The sequence below is a fragment of the Neodiprion lecontei genome, chromosome 1 (assembly GCF_021901455.1).
Source record: "Neodiprion lecontei isolate iyNeoLeco1 chromosome 1, iyNeoLeco1.1, whole genome shotgun sequence".
Lineage (NCBI taxonomy): Eukaryota > Metazoa > Arthropoda > Insecta > Hymenoptera > Diprionidae > Neodiprion > Neodiprion lecontei.
The window spans coordinates 25,924,000-25,944,086 of record NC_060260.1 but is presented as its reverse complement, the minus strand read 5'-3'; the positions used below and the strand labels follow the sequence as shown (position 1 = coordinate 25,944,086).

At 38.1% G+C, this 20,087-nt stretch overlaps 1 protein-coding gene across 1 annotated transcript; it reads left to right on the top strand.

The window, feature by feature from the left end:
- The first annotated feature begins 1,723 nt into the window (after nt 1–1,723).
- LOC107224992 (protein artichoke) lies at nt 1,724–9,642 on the top strand. The gene is made up of 3 exons (XM_015665278.2): nt 1,724–1,779; nt 3,708–3,857; nt 4,290–9,642. Exons 1-3 carry the CDS (start codon nt 1,748–1,750, stop codon nt 5,266–5,268), a joined length of 1,161 nt encoding a protein of 386 aa, XP_015520764.2. The 5' UTR covers nt 1,724–1,747; the 3' UTR covers nt 5,269–9,642.
- Nucleotides 9,643–20,087: the final 10,445 nt, after the last annotated feature.

Sequence of the window (20,087 nt, the reverse complement as noted above, 5' to 3'; positions counted from 1 at the left end):
ATAGATACAGAGCAGCGATGCTATTTATAATCGCAGTCATTAGTTCATTGCTATCTTCTACTAAACAGTTGAGCACCTATCGCAAAGACTTTGATGTATCCTCTGCGCGTCCTCTCTCACACTCTTAAATTATCCTCGTTTTGAGAGTACTAATTCAGACGGATCACCGCCGGATGTCGTACGCGTAGAATTATCTTCATAATGTGAAACGTTTGTTCAACCGCGAACACGCGTCTTGAATGTTAGGTCGAGGCGTACAATACGCCCTAAAAAGTAAGACGATTTATGCACTTCGAATAATATATTTATGTACAATCGTCGGAAGAGAAAATTGCAGCAACAAATAGCTACGATAGATAAATTGTGTGGTAAATTTATTGCATTCATAAATTAAATAAACAGTGAACGTACGGTAAATTTACTATTCCAATTACTTCCAATACAATGTGGGAGGTTCGTTGCAGAAATTTGCGACAGTTGAAGGTTGTCTCGATGTTTTTATACAGAATTGTTTTACCGTACACGAGGATGCATAATGAATATTTTAATTACAAGATCTGTAAATAACCCAACAGAATTTTATCGCTCATGTGAATAAATAATGTTTCATTCGTCGGCCGCGAAGAATTTGTTAACAAAAATTTTCTTGTAGAATACAAGGTACTCGAGTTTATTTAAAGTGACATTTATCATCTTGCAAAAATGTGAAATATCATGTTATTCGTAAACAAATGATTCGTTTATTCAAAAATCTTAATTGACCAGGAGCTTAATAATGGATAATTTATACGAATTCGTGTAATCCAAATAAACTGTATGATTAAGTATTCCGGAATATTTACGCCGTAGGAATGAATCATACGCATAAAGATTTCAGGCATGTCGTATAAAACACGTACTCATTACGACTATAACAAGGTGAAATAAGAATAAACCTCACGTCAGTTCAAATAAAAAGCGTAAGATCAATTTATTTCAGTTAATATCCGTACATACCTAAAAAGTGTAGAAGAATAATTTTTTTCCCAACAGAGTTTCTCAAGAAACGAGTGATAATTTTTCTATTTCGAAAGATGCTCCGTCTTCCGTTAGTGACCGGTGATCGAAGGGGTGGAAACTTTTACCATCACGACGGCGTGCCGTACGAGATAAACTTTTTCCCGAAGTGAAATTCCGGCGGCCTGACATTATAACAAGATTTCGTGGAACAATTACGAGAAGGCACGAAGTGGAAGTTTCTAGCCTCGCCGTTGAAAATAATTACACCTAAAGTAAGACGCGTAGGGTATAACTATGTATACCGATGTTCTACAACGAGGAAAGAAAATCCGTGCAGGCGGTAGTCAAAGGCAAAGGGGGACGGCGAAGGGCGAAAGGGCGCGGCGAGGGAAAAACTGAGGCTGCGAAGAGACAGCGATTAGTCAAATGAAATCTTCCGTCACGTCTGAGCAGCCCAGCGGACATTAAACATGCGAGCGACACGTGTCGCGATGCGCCTTTCGCTAACAAACGCGGCGACGAGATCGGCCCTCGGTCTGTGGGTATAAGCGGCGCGTATCCACCGGTCCGAAACGCTAACAGTCCTCGAAACCGGCGTTGGAAGTCGGAACGACCCGGCCCCAGAAGACGCATTGGAAATAGACGGAGACGGAGGAGGCGACTCGACTTCTTGTTTCATCCGACTAACCGCCTACTTAATTAAAACGGCATTAAGAGAGAGTCTCGCCTGCATTTTGCGCCCCCTTGAATGTCAAGGAAACGATCTCTTCTCCGTCTCGAGTACGTACATATGTGTTACTTTGTGTTTGGTTACGTGAACGCTTGCGAATACCTCGCGGAAATGGAAACGATCCGTTTTACAATTGCGATTATTTTTAGGGTTCCGTAACTCGAAACGGAGAAACGGAACCCTTCTGGGATCGCTTCGTTGTCTGTTTGTCTGTCAAGATCACTTTTCTCAGGAACGAGTTGAGGTGTCGGGTTGAAATTGATATTAAATACCAAGTTCTACGTTCCCTTGAAGGTGTACAAAATTCGAGCTTCTAAGTCAACGCAGTAAAAAGATAGAATATATATATATATAAAAAAAAAAAAAATAATCAAGTTGTTCGCTTGTCCGATTTTTTAATGGCGGATCGCGTTATAAGCGTAGTAATTTCATTTGATACTCGAATTGTTGATGTGAAAATATAATTCGTTGAATAAGCAAATTTTAATGACTATGTAGAGATAGCAAGAATTTTCACTGCAATAGTAAAGATTTTTCAAGCATAGCCAAGTCGATTTTCCAATGTAGCGAATGCGTTTGTATTAACCTTACAAAATTCTAGCTATTTCAACAAATTTTCCTACTGTCTCTATATTAACCCAAGAATTTGCTTGTCCAGCTGATAATTTTTTTCCATGTCGAGGCGTATCTACAAGTTTGTGAAAAAAAGCTACTACATGCAAAGTAGAAATAGGATTACATGTTGCAAAACTGTCCAAGTGTCAAATAATGCGTGACTCGTATAAACTGTCGAAAAAATTAGCAATGGTTGGAAAAAATTGTTAACAAATCTCGTAACGTCAGATGGCCTTATCTTCTTCATTCAGTGATTATTGCTACATGCCTCAGAACCGGCTAAAGAACGGTGTTAATTTATTAAGCCGTATGCATTGTAGGATCGATCCTCGTTTCATTTTCCTGCTAATTGTTAATATTTTGTAAGGGCAAAATGGAATATTTCAAGACTAATCATTCATTCTTCCAAAGTGAGTTGAAAGTAATTGCTTCTGTATTTTATTAAGGTGAGAAAAAATCGCTGAAATTTAGAAGCGTATGCAACCTCACTGAAAGCGTACGCCAAGGCTTTTGTCGTTGGTAGTAGTTTTGAAACTGAACGTTAATTAATCCTACGATGAAAATTACTGGGAACAAACAGTTATAAATTCTTATATAAATATTTTCTATCGGTTCGTTTTATTACTCCCGTCAAATTCGTTAACTAATAATAAGTAACTAAGGTAAAACAATAGTTTCCGAAATCGTTCTGCATTTGGAACAACTTGATTAAAAATTAGAAAATAGTTTCACTAGATCGAATTTCGTACCGTAGATGGAAAAAAATAGCGTGTCTTTGCAATCTATTGACGATACAGGATGGACATGGTAGGAAAGCTCTGTGTTTTATCCGCGGTGATCGTTGCCTCGCTTACCTCTACCTCTGGGTGGACTGACGCCGGTGTCTGCAGTGCCGACAAAGGTTGAAGCCTACCAAAGAATTTCTACGTGCCGACAAAGGTTGAAGCTTAGTAAAGAATTTCTACGTGCCGACGATCGCTTGATACCTTTAAAAGTTAAGACAAGACTTACCTACAGTTACTGTTATTAGCACTGTATCAGCGGTAAGAAACATATCAGCGTTAACGTAATCAACTAAAAATCTAGAAATCAGATTAAAAGAATCAAAATTTACCGAAGAATTGTAATTATGGGGGAAATAGAATATTGAAACAACGTAACACTGGAAAAATTCTTTTTTACCGCAAAAGTTACTTCATACCGGAGCATACGTCGATCATCGTCGTAATAATCGCAGAACACTGCTGAAATTAATATAAACTATAACAAAAAACTTGCGTCCGTTGATCGTGATGACACTCTATTTTATTCACCTGGCAACAGGTTATCCTTGAAATCTCATGATTATGCATTTCGTTTATAGCATTTGCATATGGAAACGTTACAGTCCGATTTCAATTATCGAACCTTGCCTTGTCACAAAGGAAAACAAAATCATTGTAACGACGACGATTCACCGAACAAGTCACGAAATTTTTGTACTCGGTCGTTCTTCGCAAATCGCTAAAAAGAGGTAAGTCGACAAAATGGATAAACAGATTTTTTTTCTTGCAGACATTTATTGATTAAATCAAATGTGGCAAAAGAATAGATATTTATATTCAACGAAATGTCATTTGACTAAATAAAGCAGTCAAGAGTACAAAAATTTCTATTGCCGAGTGAAATCGCATTTATTGGAATTATGGAAACATTTCCGTTGCCATATGTAATCGCCAAAACTTGATAAATTCTACTAGTTTCTTTTTCTCTTGCGAATGCTCTACGTTTCAGGAGAGTGATTGAAAAATTATGAAAAACAATAAGATTCTTGCTCCGTGCTTGACAATAATTGTACGGTATTTTGCGAATAAAAAATTTTGCAGGGCTGGAAAACACTTTGGAAAATGCAGTAAAAGCGTCATGATTTTCGTCCAGCAGTAAATCGTATAATATTCATTCACAGGGTCTGGAACATGGACCGCAAAATAATTTTTTCAACGTTGTTACACGTTCTGGGGACCGTTTGTCACTCATCTTCGGCGGATACACCGGAAAATGCACTTGTCCCCAGGACTGAGATCGTGGAGAACGGCAGGCTCGCGGAGAACTGGAGCGACAAATTACCGCATTCTACGGAAGACGTAGATCTGAGCGGTCTGGGTTTAGAAACAGTGAAGCTGACCACGTTCGCAAAATTCGATGAATTGAACGCCGTCAATTTATCATCTAACAAATTGTCGTCAACTAGTGAAATAGCGATCGCAGTTGAGCGCGTGAAGCCGCTTACTTTGGACTTATCACACAACAACTTGGGCCTCACAATATACAGAGAAAACACGCTGCTCTTATTCGACGCGATAAAGTACTTTTGGTCCATCAACTTGTCGCACAATCGCGTACACGGACTTGAGATCGACTTCGACGTGGTTCACCTGAATTTGTCGAACAACGAGATTAAGTGCCACAACAGAATTAAACGACATCGTTTTCACAGCGATGAGATTTACGTCGCGACTTTGGACCTTTCCCACAACTTGATCAATTGTCAGTCAAAGCTTTTCTCCGTGCACATCAGCAAGCTCGACATGTCGTACAACAAACTCGATGGCATAGGGCCGGAACTTTTCGAGGGACTTAGAGGCTTGGTTGAACTAAATATTACCCACAACAATATTCGATATATTCATCCACGGGCCTTCGTGAACAAAACGTACATGACCAAGTTGAATCTACACTCGAATCATTTGAGAAACGTCTACAGTCTAGTTTTCCGTTCAACTTACAGTCTGAGGTTCGTCGATTTGTCGGCAAACAGGCTGACTTACACCCATTGGTACGATGCATACCCACAACTTGAAAATACATCATCCACGGAAGTCGGGGTTTACGTTTTCGACGATAACCATAAGCGATATCCGTTCATTACCGAAGATATAAATTAATCTCATACACCGATCTCAAACCGACGTCGGCTTTTCAGTTGTATAATTTTGAATTGCCCAAAAAAATCAAGTTCCTGGATAGCTTCTGAAATCTCTAATAATATTGATCTAAAAAATTTCGTACAAATAAGAAGTAATAACACATGTTTCGTGTTTGAAACGAATTCTAAATTTTTCGTATTAGGCACATTTTCATCCGAATCATAAGAATACGATAAGACCTTTTTCGCAAATTGTCGAGATACTTACTCTTCAAGAAAAATCTACTTTTGTCATATATTCGATACAAAAAAAAAATAACCAAGTTCTACTGAAGTGAGTAAAAAGTTTTGGTTACCTTTCGATCAGGAAAAGCAGAAAATATTTTGCTATACATCTGTAAATTCTACAATAAATCGTATCGCTATTGACGATGATTATACAGCCGTTCCAAAGTAGCTACCCAAAAACGAGACTAAATGATAATTTTCAAAACCTTCATTATAGTAAACGTTGAAAAAATTGTGAACGAAAGTAATATATATGGTAAACGAAGGAAGAAATTAACTTGGCAAATTAGTAACTAAGGTGTGTAAAACTTGAAAAGTGTGTAAAGTACCTACAAGCTGAACACTTTTGAATTAATTGTCTGTATAATAACGGTACAATGTTGCATCGATGATCTAAAATCAATTTCTTTCGTTTTGTTTCATGGTAATCAGATGATTCATAATTCTTCTTCATTGCTCGAATTTAAGCTTTGTCTTCGATTTTCTCGCATGGTCGATCTATATCCCTATGTATCATGTATTGTATACATTTGTATTCTCTAAAAAGAAGCTGAAGATTCAACGTAAAGCTATTCTTGCTGCACTGCGATAAAATTAAGACAAAGAGGCCACACTGAGTAGTTTCTAAAAATTCATTCACTTGCATTTCATACCTTTCAAAAGTTAGACGACTTTCTGGCTGCCCTTTCTTCGCAATAAATATTGGAACTTGTCCATAAGCTGTATCGTTTGGTTGGTTTTCGCCTAGCTTTCGTCAATGCTTTCATCAATCTTGTGCATTTTTCTGTTGTAAAACATGATATTTACAGGAATTGTTCTCTACTTAATACAATCAGAAAATTACATTTTATCGTAATGCGACACATAATCAAAAAGTTCTATACTTTATCTGCAGTATTTGTGAACTTGTTAATGTTTACGTCCACCTGTAAAACTGCTAGGTATCTGCAGTGCCGACGAAGTTTGAAGCGTGGGTGGGTATTAACGTAATTCTTCAGGCATACGAGCATTTAATACCGTTGAAAGTTAAGGTAGAACTTACGTGTAGTAACTGTTATCCGAATAAGAAACATTTGAAATGTGAAAAAGGTAACCAAGTGCCAAAATCAACTCATGACGAAAACGTATGAAAAACTCATCACCAATCTCTGTCGTGAAATCAGGAAAGAATTGCGCGTTATACATATTCTCAGCGTAAAGTATCATCGTAAAATCGAATGTCGTTGTTCCGTCATACGTGTAATGACATAGAAACATCGTTCCGAGAGCTACGAACTTGGCAATAGCTCATTTCAGTAATATCGTCAACAGATAAGCAATTCCTATTTCCCAGTGGAATTATATTTATTCGAAATCAGCGCGTTCGAATTGAAATTTCACTCGAGTTATCACAACTTCAAATTCACTCCTGACGCAACGGAAAACGGCAACCAGACAAACACGGTTCACCCTTTTTTAGAGAACGGATCTATGGCCCGCAGTTTAGAAAAGGACACAATGTACGATATAAGAAGAGCAACAACGAACTTGGCGAGGATTAGTCTTTCTAGTATTTGACATGTAATGCAAATTCTGATTACACCGTTTAGAATTAACCTGTTGGGTATATAGTATATCCGGGAAAGTCCACATCCAACTCGATGAATGTCGAATCCACAATCTTCTCGAATTCTTTGTTAATATTGTATCTATTTCTCAAGACGCAGTAGATATTGAATGTTTCTTTCAAATCTTTACCTCACGTGGTTTTCTCGATGTATGTAAAATTTTCAATTTTGATGATTTCTTTCGCAATAAATATTTCTTACTGACCATAACTTTCGAACACTAAATTCGACCATCAAAGTCATAAAATTCATATTGTTCTTACTGAAATTCATTTTTTTTTAAATACATTTCATTACTCAAAAATGTACAACTCGCTTCGAACAACGAAATTATATGTCGAAATACTGTAAAATTCAACTTACATTTTTATTTACGAAATCAGCTACAGGTTCTACATAAGACGCTATAGTTAACACCTCTGGATAACACTTGCAGGATTCCATTGTTACCGATTTTTCCTCGGCAATCGGTAACAAAATTTCATAGATTCTCGAAGAAAGTTTCGCCGTTAACCGAAGAATCTAAAACCGGTTATCCCAGGGTGAATTTTCGCAACCAATACTCGGAGGGTAAGTGGGATTGGGACCATAAAAAGTCGTGGTAGCGATTCGGCAGCTTCTTTATCGACGATAGTCGTTTAACACGCAATCCCTTAAGACACACAAAACCCAATTAAGCAACGGATTAGGATAATCGTCTTCAACAGTCTTCAGTCAACGGTTGCGCGTAATCCTTTTGCATTACCAATCAACGAAATTTCAGCAGTCGAATTGGAACATTTGTAACTCATGATAAAATTCACTGTACGAAGCTTGTTGAGGTTTTCTGAATTTTGCAATTGCATATTAATGTATTTCACAAAAGAATTGATCAGTTTTCAGGACAGACAGTCCAAGTGTCCGAAAATTTATTCGCAAAAAATGTGATGCATTGAAAATTTTAGAAATTAATTCCATCCTGATCGCAAATCCAAAACCTATGATCCCGCGTTAATGTAACAAAAGCTCTTGCACTATAGCAGAATGTGATTATACATCGTAGGCAAATTTTATCTTTGTTCATAGTGGGCGTCATTGATTTCTCCGCAGTAAATTTACCGTCCATACTTGCAATAACTAGTCTAAACGTAGCAGTTAACACCGATAAAATACAACTGGAATTGCACATTGTTAAGCCTGGCAGACCATGGTAAAGATTTCTTTGCAGCGATGCAGTTCGTATAGTGCGGGGCATAAAGTATAATGTAAAACTGAGAGCCGACGCAGAAATCGGTAAAAATTCTAGGAAGCTTAAATTAAACCGCTTCTTGTTTTGCAATCGTATTCGTTTTCGCCTAAGAGCGTTCCGGTGTTGTCCACAATCGAAAGCATAAACTGTCCGGGTTCCAGGTACGGCCCTATCGATATTGGCGCCCGTCTCGAGCCCCCGGCACGTGGCTTATCTTAAGAGGCGCCGTATTCGGCCCTGCGGTTTTAATTCAAATAAATTCAACTTGACGAAGGGGGCAGCCTTTTAACATTCCTCCGATAAGACTCTGAACGGTCGACCGACGCTCACCGCTGCATCATATATTCGGCTTCGCACCGAACGTGCAGTGATTGTTTTTATGTTGATTATTTCTCATTTCCCCTAGTTTTTTAGACCGTAAGTTTCATTTTTCCTTTCATTTTAGACTTCATGTGATATTTTTTATACTTATTGTATACGGTTTGCATTACATTATATCGGACAAGATCGCCGTTACTCGTTCAACATGCCGCGGTAGCAAAATGTTGATCTGTTTCGGGCTCAAAAGCATTTTTTTTTCTGTTTTCAAATCCAAGCTTGTATCCTGTAACTGCGAAGAATTATAACTTATGAGACAAGTTTTATGAAACATTTTTCCGTTACCAGTCATTGAAAATCCAAGATTTTTCAATTACCACCATTGTTCTACCTCTTTGGTTTAAATGAAGTCAAAAATTGCTGTCGTTCAGAAAGCTACATGCACCACGATTCTTGCAATAAAGATTTGAAACATTTTCGCAGTCATCCTGCAGATAGTATAAAAAATAGACTTTGCACTCTGGTGATTAATTATTGAATTACGCCAGTTTCTATTTGTAAAAGAAAAGAAACCGAAGTCAAAAATATGTAACAACTGTGTTCAAACTTAATATCAAAACTAATTCTAGAATAAATTTTTCAAAATCATCAAACTTCCTCAACTAAAACTTTATTTGAGTATTGTCAATTGCAAATGAGTTTTAACAATCAGATTGCAAATTAGATTACAACTTTTCTTTGCTTTTTTACCGTGATAGGTACGGAATTATTTGAATTTTTGAGGCAAACTTCCGCAAGATCAGCATTTAGAAGAAGATCGTAAATTTTCTATGTTATTTGAACCGATATCTAGCAAGATAGATACTGCGTACATTTAGTCTGAATAGCCAGGGATATACTCGCTTCACGAAACTTTATCGACGGTTCAAGCTTCATGTGAATGGAAAATGTAGAGTTTTACAATGACAATGTATCGTTTTAAGAGAGTATAAAAATAAAAGTACCGTTATACAACCTCGCAAAAGCATTGATCATGCCAATGAATGTACACCGGTCAGTCTTGATATTATTTGCCGAAAAGATCAATTGCTGCGGTTTTGTTGTAAGCTCCGCTTGCTTATGAGGCATGATAAACGTCAGCGAACGACCGCAAATCCAACGGTATATAACTACATTCGGCTCTTAGCGCGTGACACGCAAGTGCAAGCATGAAATTCTACAGAGAAACGCTCAACAAAGATAATCCGAAGTGAAACGAACTCTCGTCCGTGCGTCGGCGACAGGTGCAAGGAAATCATTTGGCAATTTAGAGAATTTAGGAAAGCTTTGTGCGCCCGCCAATTTGACGAACGGGTGACCAAATGTCGATGTGTTTTTTTTTCTTCTTTTTTTTTTTTGTTTTTTTATATAGTTATTTTTTACTTTCCACTACCTCTAAATTAGTCACTTGACTCGCGATCTGGATGAACGTCGAGTTTTTCATCGTTTACAAACGTTATGCCGTTACACGCATCGTAAGTGAGGTGAGCCGGGGAAACAAAATTGAAGGTACAAAGAACGGCCGTTGGAAACAATTTCCTTTCGAGAATGGATCTACGATTGTATCTCCGTTCAACTCGAGATGACCCCTCGAAAAGCGTGTTACACGTACGTAACGCACAGGTATGTATAGGTCGACTTGTGTTCAATGATTAAAGATAATGATCTTTAATTAACTCGGCGTCTGCAATTCCGTAGAAAAACAATATCCTGTCGAGTCGGGTCGCCTCGCGAGTTTCTGGCGAGCCGATTCCCCTGCACTCTGCGCAGAAGGGCAAGGGAATAATATCTTGCATCGCACACGTTATACCGTGAAAAATACGAGCTGTATGCAGCCAGGTAAGTCTCTGTCTGAGGTTGGCCTGAAAGACGCCCCCCCACCTCCTCCCCTCACCCTCCTCCCACCCCTCGCCCTTATTCCGAGGCCATTTACCAACGTTTAACTTTGGATCCAACCTTTTGGTTGCTGCGTCGATGCAGCGCTGCAGCGGGAACAGCGAGGTAAAAAAAAAAAAACAAAAAAAAAATAAAATTAAAAAAATTTTAAAAAATCGACAGGGAAAAAGACAAAAGGGAACCGAGTGAGTGAGTTAGTTCGGATCCGCTCAAATTGCCCGGCCATTAGTGATCCTGGTTATTACGTCGATCGTTTTTTCTTCAGTCTCATTCTCGACGAGTCGTCGTCGGCCATCTTGGAATAATGGAATATGGAATTAAGCCCATCGGCCGTCGCTACGTGATGTCTAAAATTTTGTATTTCGTTTAATTGCACTTTGACGCACACGTACAAAGTATTATATATCGGCCTGCACGAATCCACGGGACGCTGCGCGATTATTTTCACACCCTGGACATCGACGTTGTTGAGGTGTTTTGAGGACAGGATCACGTGACCGATGTAACAGCGTTTAAAAGAGTGAATCTCATTTTTTCGCGTAAGACCACGATTCGATTTGAAATTATTTTTTTTTGTTATCTGGAAGTTCCGGTATTAAGAAGTACGCTCTCGTCAGCTAGGATCAATCAATTATCATGTAAATCGATAATTGAATAATTTGATAAATTTCACCTCAAAGCCCGTCTCACTGTAAAATAAATATGTGAAAAATCTGTACGATATTCGATCAGCCCTAGCTAACCGGAACGCACTTTTCGCCAATGGTACGATTATTTTTCAAAAGATTCGAAATCGATTGGAAATTTTAAGAAAAAATTATCACGATTTTGGTAAAAACTGTTAAATCGACTTGAGTTTTTAACGTTAGCTTCTGTCATAATTCGGCACGAGGCTCAACTCGTCCATAAAATCCTCGGACTCAGAACACCGCTTTGTGTCTTGCTCCTTATATACCCGCATTTGTATTTCCGTTTATGGTCTATATACATGTATACCTATATATGAGGCCTGTGAGTATGTAATACACGTATACATATATGCAGACAGACGAGGGTGTATCATTACCCATAATCCGTGTAGCAATCGATCCCATCGAACGTATGACCGGTCATTTCTTCTGACTCTTGACCCGCGGCCCTGTAATCAAACGTAAATCGTGTCCCGCCATTTTTTGTTCCGCTTGATCTTTTCAAACGCGCACCGCGGTTGCCGCAACCATTTGTTACAACAGTCGCAATGCCGATAGGTCGGGACATTACGGTGTGAATAGAAACTTTAAATGTCAAATCTGTATCAGAGCGCAATTAACTATCCGGTGACTAATACACGCGAGGTTCATACTCAAACCTGGGCGCAATATAAGAGGAAAAATATTATTTTACATTTGGGAATGTTGCTCGTCTCTTGGGTTCAGACAAAATATTACAAAATTCAAACTGCTCTCACGAATGCGGGATACGCAGTCTCGGTTTTTGAAATAGGATTTTGGAGAATCTTCACGCAGAATTACTTAAGTAATTTGGCTAACAAGTTTCAGTAAATCTTTCTCCACCCTATAAGATTAAATTCAAGTAGGGTTATAACGCGATGGTCCAAATATTATCCACATTTTTGGGGAACTAACATCAATATATTACAGTATAATATAAGGGACATTCTCCGTCAGTTGAGCTACTTTTTTTAGACCCTCTCGGAAGACGCTCGTAATTTGCTACATTCTAGTACTTGTTTTTAATGCCGAATCAATGCTTTTAAGACAAAATTATTTTTTTCTTATCTAATAATTCATCTAACTTGGATTGGATAGGTCTGGCAAAAAAGTTTTTGGCAGGAAAAATAATTATGGTTTGATAGAAATATCTGAAATATTTTTTTTATCCAATTAGATACCTTCGGTATTATTCCTAATTTTATATAACATTGCGGGCGTGTTAAAATAATCGCTATAAAATTGGCAAAATCGTCTTCGACTATTTAAGAGAGCCGGAAATTTTTTTTCACGAATTTCAGAAAGAACTCATATATCAGAACAATCATTTGCGTCACTCCGTGAGTATTGCTTTACTAATAATAATAATATGCAGAAGTTGAAATTACAATTGACCCGCGGTTATAAGTTGGATAGCGATTAAGTATTAAAACTTCAATCAAAAAATTTAATACTCGTGAAACTGGCAGATAATGCTCCATATTATATATGTTTCTCTGTTTCGCAGACCACATTTTTATTTTGGGTCGCAAAAACGTTGGGAAAAACACGAATGTTTTGTGTTGGAAAACGTGTGAAAAAAAATCTGAAGAGCATTTTAATCTTATTCGTAAGAGGTGCAGAACTTTGTCGATTTTCATTTATTTCATGGATTCTGTCTTGTAAAATCCATGGTTTCCAATCCGGAATGGGTTTAGTATTTTTCAATTCCGCCGGGATCCTGCCGCAGACATTCAAAAATTTAAAATGCTTCCCTGAGAATATGTATAATAACAGAAAACTGTCATGCAGAAAAAAAACATACAGTTTAAAGCGGAGAACTTGATAGGAGCGATTTTTTTATCACTCTTCATCTCGAACTCGCCACGGTTTCGCCTGCAGCTATTACATGCATCGAATATAAGCGAACACTCGTGTAGCTCGAGTCTGAGCAATATAGCTGTCTGTAACTTGGATTGGCTCCGAAGTGACATAATTGGGAATTAATAACTCTTGTGATAAGCGGCGTGGAAGGGACTGCAGTCTGTATTAACCTCATTATGTATCGGCTGTCGTTGAGTCTCTCTTTTATTTTTCTCATCTTACCTCCAATTATCTTTCCTCTCTTATTTTATTAACCACGGAATGGTTCAATAATTAATATCCAATGATCGAGTGCCGATGTTCCCATCCAATCTCTGCAGGTATCCGATTAACAATAACAACCAAAAGTTATCTCGTGCGCGGAGAAGTTAGGCCTGCACTGTGTATATTGGCCTCATCTTAAAGGGCAATCGTATGTCTATGGATACACTTACCATCTGCCTGGTTTATAGCGTATTCTCGGAGAGTTGGGAGCATTAATCTTCACGAATCGATCGATCAATCGTTGCGACTGGTCAACACTTGCAGCCGTAGATATGTAGGTATACAGTCATTTAATGCCGTGGTGTATTCTGCTTTACAAAATGGAGCGAAACTTGAGGAATAAAATCAAAAAAACATTTGCACCGTTTCGTTGATGCAGATCTTATACCTATGTTTGTAACTAGATATGGTTGAGAGAGGTTTTTTGTTAGCAATCCATAAATAACAGAATTCGCATGAAGGGTTTCAGATAATTTTTTCATTGCTTGCGAGACATATTTGATGAGAAAAAATGTCATAGCTTGACGGAAAAACAATTTTTGAATTTTTCGTATTCTACGCATGTTAAAATACAAGAAGAATATGCAAGAATGTTCCGAAGTTGGTTGTGTTGGAAATCGCTCGAGTAATGTCCAAGAAGATCATTTGGCTTCATCAGTATCAGATCTCGTTTAGATACAGTGATAGTAGTTTTTTAATTTCTTGCACTGACTGCAAAAATAAAATCCTGCCAGTGTTCGTTATTCAAAGAACGCGGTAAGATATTCGAGAATTTCAATTTTCTTGAGCATGGATACGTCTTGCTCAGTTTTTTCATTTCCATTCGATCATTTATTGGAAACGACACGAATTGGGCTTACAGTTAAAGATACCACTTTTGAAAAATCATCTAATGTATAATGTATTGTACCTAAGATATTCATGCGTAAATATAATAATAAAAACCAATCAATTGAAGAAGCTGCATTAAATTTGTTTGACTAACCATCGAACGGTTGAATATACATGCAGGCAACATCCGATTAAGTTCTATTATCGCACACGAAAGAAAATTACCGAGAGTCAGAGTGCCTGCCATACAATGATAAATAAAACTGTCGCCAACTAGATAAATCTAGCCTTTCTTTATCGATGCTATTAAAATGCACAGCGCATAAAAAGCACATTTAGTTTCACTTTTTCTTTTTTTGTTTCCGTGATTTTATATACGTCGAAGTGTTGTACCACGTGCACTATGCATCGGAGTATATTGTATACTGCATCAGCTAAAATCAATGCGAATTAGTCGAATCCTTTTTTATTTTTCCCTTTTTAATGGCTGGCACAAAAATGTCACTGGCCCAGGCTGAAGAATTGGATTAATTAAACCCGATAGAAACTTGATTGGAAAAATAATCCAATTTCATTATTCACTGGGCTTTCTTTCACATCTGCGTAGTTTTATTTTTAGGATTTGCTTGTAAAAAGCTGAGTGCCCTTCATTGAAGGTTTTATGCACTTAATGCAGAAGTCGTCGCTTCCATAACAATGTACTCTTTGCAATTACGAATTTCAAAAATTCATCACTCGCAACCCCAGCATGACCAAGCCACAAATGTACGTCATGTATGTTCATCTTGAAGCCTTATTTCGATCGCATATAGCATGAAGTTATTATTCGTTTCAGAGTATGTAAGACCGGAAGTTTTATGCACAATTTAAAAGTTATTGCACTGAGAAAGATTTTATTCATTCTGCGATTAAAACTGTGAAAACGTATACATTTTCTGGTTGTGGTAACGTTCAATTTGTTTATCTAGTTTAGCACATTTTTTTAGTCAAATAGTAGTTAAAATGAATTTCTAGTTGCGCCATCATCAAACTGGCAATAGTTACAAAGAAATATTGCAAGCATGACTATAATGCGGATAAGAGTAGTGACACGTACAGGATTCTCCGATGACAGCTCCGACACTGATTTTCATTTTACACTCAGAACTCCATCTTTGACTTGTGGTAAAAAATGAAAATAATTAAGAACTGCGTACTGTAACGAAAAGTGGAAATTCTTCTCTGTGTTACGAGCGTACAATCAATGATGATCGGATCGATTCCTTACATAAATTCAGCGATATAAGTATACTTTAATATTATAGTACATATATTCACTGCGATTCACGCGTCCAGCTCGACAATAAATGGTGTAGTTTGAATTGCGTTTAACAGGTGGCGGCGCGCTCCCGCGAAAAGAACGCTCTGCAGATGTGTGACGTAAAAATAAGATCGCGCACATTGTAACCTCCGTTATCGAGTCTCTTTCGTTAATAATTACCAAAAGCCGAGGAAAACCAGCAAGAGGCTTATAATGGTAAAACGGGCCTAATTGCAGCGGTGCAACCCACTCGCGAATCTCATACTTAAACCTAGAAGGTACTTGCAGGCTGGAACGAGCAGCAACCACGCTGCATCGAGGCGTCATCGTCAGCTAAGCAAAAGAGGCTCCCCAGGCTCTAAAGCTAGAGACTCATTACCGTTGCTCCGCCCTCGCCATTCCCAGTGAAGGCGACCAATCGGACTCGACCTGCTCCGTTAGATCGTAATCGGACAGAGGCCGCATACCACCTTGCTGGGGCTTAATCTCCGCCACAAATACAGACAAGCCTCGGACTCTGCGGCCTGGGCCATGCACACGTACCTACACCGTCGAGGTTCCTCTCAATATCATTTATATACATATGTGCATAAAGCGTGTCCGAAAATTCGCGCAAGAAGTAATTATAAATTATAAAAATAAAAAAATAAGCACAGATTTATAAAAAAAAAAAAATTGTCAAGTTTTTATAGATTCGTAAACTATACGGTATAATGGTTATTTATTGAATGGTATGTCGGGTAAATGGCCTCCACGGGTTTGCTGGCACATGCGCACTCTTTCGTTGAAAATTTTCTGCACCGTTGGACTTTTTTCTTTGGAGTGTTTTGAAGTTTGTGCCAACGAGCATTGAGGGAGGAAACTGAGCGCAGTATCAACAAAATTTTGTCACATTTATGCAAAATGGTCATGGAAAATTTCAACAAAAGAATGAGTATGTTATGGGAAAGCCGTGGAGACTATTTACCCGATATGCTATTTCGTAAACGTAACCCTATACTGTATACTTTATGAATCAATAAAAGATGAACAATTTTTAATTACAAACCTGTGGTTTCTATCAAAATTACTTCTTGCCTGAATTTTTGGAAACCCTTTATGTGTATATAAATATATGGTACATACGGATGACGACGTATGTTTATGGGTATACAGGTGTAAAATATCGTATATTTTCTACGGGATTGAACTGAGCGCTGGAAGCAAGATCGGTATGAGGACGAAACCTCGATTGTATATTTTGTTAGAATCCGCCTGCCGCCGAGTAAGTAAATGAAACTGAAATGGACGAGCAGCCGTTTCAGTCGGTACGGAATTGCCCGGGATTGGCTGGAATTGCTCGGGAAATGGATATTAGATTGCCCAGCCGGGATTTGAGGTCCTATTTGATACCAATTTCCCCCGAAAACCAATCGGCGTGATCAAATATTTCAACGGTAAGTTCAAATTCGATTATTCAAATGACGTTTTATACTGTTTGTGTGCTTCTACCTTGATTCATATTTTCCAGCATTATTATATACCCATGTTCGCAAAATCATTCTGCACATTACTCGGCCTTCTGCGCGAAATACAGTCCGAATGAATTTCTTCGATCAAGTATTGCGATTAGCATGACATGAGAAAAAACTCGTGCGGAAAAAGGTATATTGAATACTGGTAGTAGAGAGTAGTAAAAGCAAAAGTAACGCGACATTTTAATCGCATTTCAATTGAGGAATGAATTTATCGCAGAGAAACATTTTTTATAAATTCCGAATTAGAATTTTTTTGGAATTTCAATTCATTAATCTTGTGAGATTTGATTACGGCAATTCACTAGATAACGTCAACTCCTTTCTTCCGGGTATATTTGATCAAAGTATAATTTCTACGCTCACGTTATTGATTTTTCAAGTGAAATATAATGCGAGCGGAGACAACGACAGTCGAACATCCTTATGTCCCGACCCTCAAAAATCAATTATGATTAATAACACATTGCAGTACGCATAATTTCGGATTTAATATTTGTCAGTTACATCCCAGAAACACGTTGCTTGCCAACTTAGGGCGCTGCAGCGATAGGCAAGAGTTGACATTCCGTGTTGCGGTTGTGCATTTTTTATAACTCGTTGTAGACGCAGTCTATACATACGATGCTTTTCTGGGACTCAAGTTAACCTCAAGATTTAATACCGACACGGATATACGCTCTTTATTCTAAAAATATACGCAAAATGATCTGGCTAATTTAGTCAATCGGTGATTAAAAATCAAACTTCTGATTTACGTCAAAACTGTGCACAGCAGAAGCGTAGCAAAATTCTATTAGGGATTTCCCGCTTCGCACTCGGTTTAAAATAACCCCATCAAATTTTTTGGTGGTTTTGCATACGAAATAAATAAGTGACCTGGTATAGGATCTTAAAAAATTCATGTCTTTATCCTCCCGTTTTTACATGGTGCAACCGTGTATGCTGAGAATGTTATTCAGTATAAAATTCAGCAATAAATTTTGTACAAAACAAGTCAAATATTTCTCCCTAGGCTTGAATAGCGAATCGTCCAATTGTTGTCTAATGCGGAAAAAATTCACGAGCTCACTGATCAAGTAAAATAGGTATATACATGTATACATACACTGAAAAAAATTTCGTTTGTCATAGTAACTAGAAAAATTCTGCAGTAAAATAGGTATCGTTAAAAAAACTGTTTGAATATTGTTGGAATTATGAAAAAACGAGGTGCGCGTAACCATTTTGCGCTATTGTCGATCCTTTTTTGGTAATTGCAACGCAAAATCAGTTTATGAGGTTTACTCTACGTTTTTAGTTAAACAAGACCTTAACGTCAATTTATTGTTGCACGAGCATTAAATTTTCGCAACAGTTGCAAGAAAATCTAGTAACAGTGATCGTAACGAGCAAGAATAGCAACGGATACTAGACTTTCCGGTAACAGCTGGAAAACTAATTTTCATTTTCTACCTGGAACTATATTTTCCGATTGTGGTAAAAAATTAAAATAGCTAAGGACTGAGCGGTAACCGGAATTAAAAAATTTTCTCAGTGTAAAGATTACAGAATATAATACGGATTTTTTATCCTTCAATAATAGTAAATGAAAAAATGACGCCGCTAACACGAGTCTCCAACTTTGTCTTAATCTTTCGCCGTTCTTTTCGGAAACATGTTCGACGCCCTTATCTGATAAATAATTTTTGCAAGCTCAACCTCGGCACGATCGAATACATATCCATAACAGTGATTCGAATCTGGAGTAAGTAATTCAAAGCTGCACAGATTTGCATGTCGATTCGACAACATACCGGACTAAATTACATGAATCGCAAGAGAATAACGCTGCAATGCGAATTGCGGAATGATTGAATGAACTCTCGATCCACACTCAATGAAAAGCAAAATTGAAACGTGCGTGAAATGCCAGCAATTCACGGTACAGGCGTTCGAAAAAGTAATTTACATCAGCGCTCTGCGTCGAGTTTGCCCTTAGAATAAAATTGGACGAGAAAATCAGCGGGCGGGGTGTAAATGAAAGGAAAAATAAGGACGAGAAAAACGAGAGAAAAGCTCGCCGGGCTACGGGATGTGATCCTTGCGATGCGATTCCGCGCGCGACTCTTTCGCCCCTAATCGCGTTACCTCGCGTTCGGTCGCCATTTTGCTTTCTGGTCACGTCCTGCCGTAAAACAAAGGAACATCGACTGACTGCGAGAGCAGAGAGAGAGCTAGGAGGTACCCGCCAAACCACCCCGCAGGATACGGCGCTCCCTTTAATATTTAATCCCTCATTATCGGCCCGAGCTTTTCAGACAATTGGTGGTTTTATTGCTCAATAAGATCTCGGATGATTCTCCTAGGTGGCGGCTGGTCGCACAGTAAATGCATTTCTGAGCGTTTTTATTTATCCCTCGTCCTCCAGCCTCTCGCCTAGGCTGCTGCGAGATCGATAGAACAAGCTCGGATTATACGTTACTCTATGTTTCTACATGCGTGTACGTCGTACGTGGTCTCGAGGATATCCGACAGGCCTTTTGGCCCGATCGCAATCCCTTTCAACAGGGTCACGCAGTCGCAGGACTTTTTTCAAGTTTGTTTTACAGGCCGTTTGGGTAGCTTGTCACACTTGTAAAATCTACAAATGCTTCTGAATCTGTTTTTACATTATAAATGTAAAATTAGCGAACGACGGTAAAGAGATCGAGTTAACGCTACCAATTTTTTTTTTTTTATTCCTTCTCAAGAAACCATGAAAATGTGATATCGAACTCACCTGCACGATCATTCTTCCACGATGCCACAGTTATAATGTCACTCAACGGAACGTTTCCCAGTTAAGAATCTCGATCGAAAAAGTGTCTAGGATATCTTCTTATCCTGTATAAGCAATCGGTTATCAATTTGAGATTTTATTCATCACTTTTATTGCGTTTTCCTTCCATCAAATACATATTTGACGAGTCTGACGAACTGAACCGCTGAACAAGAATCT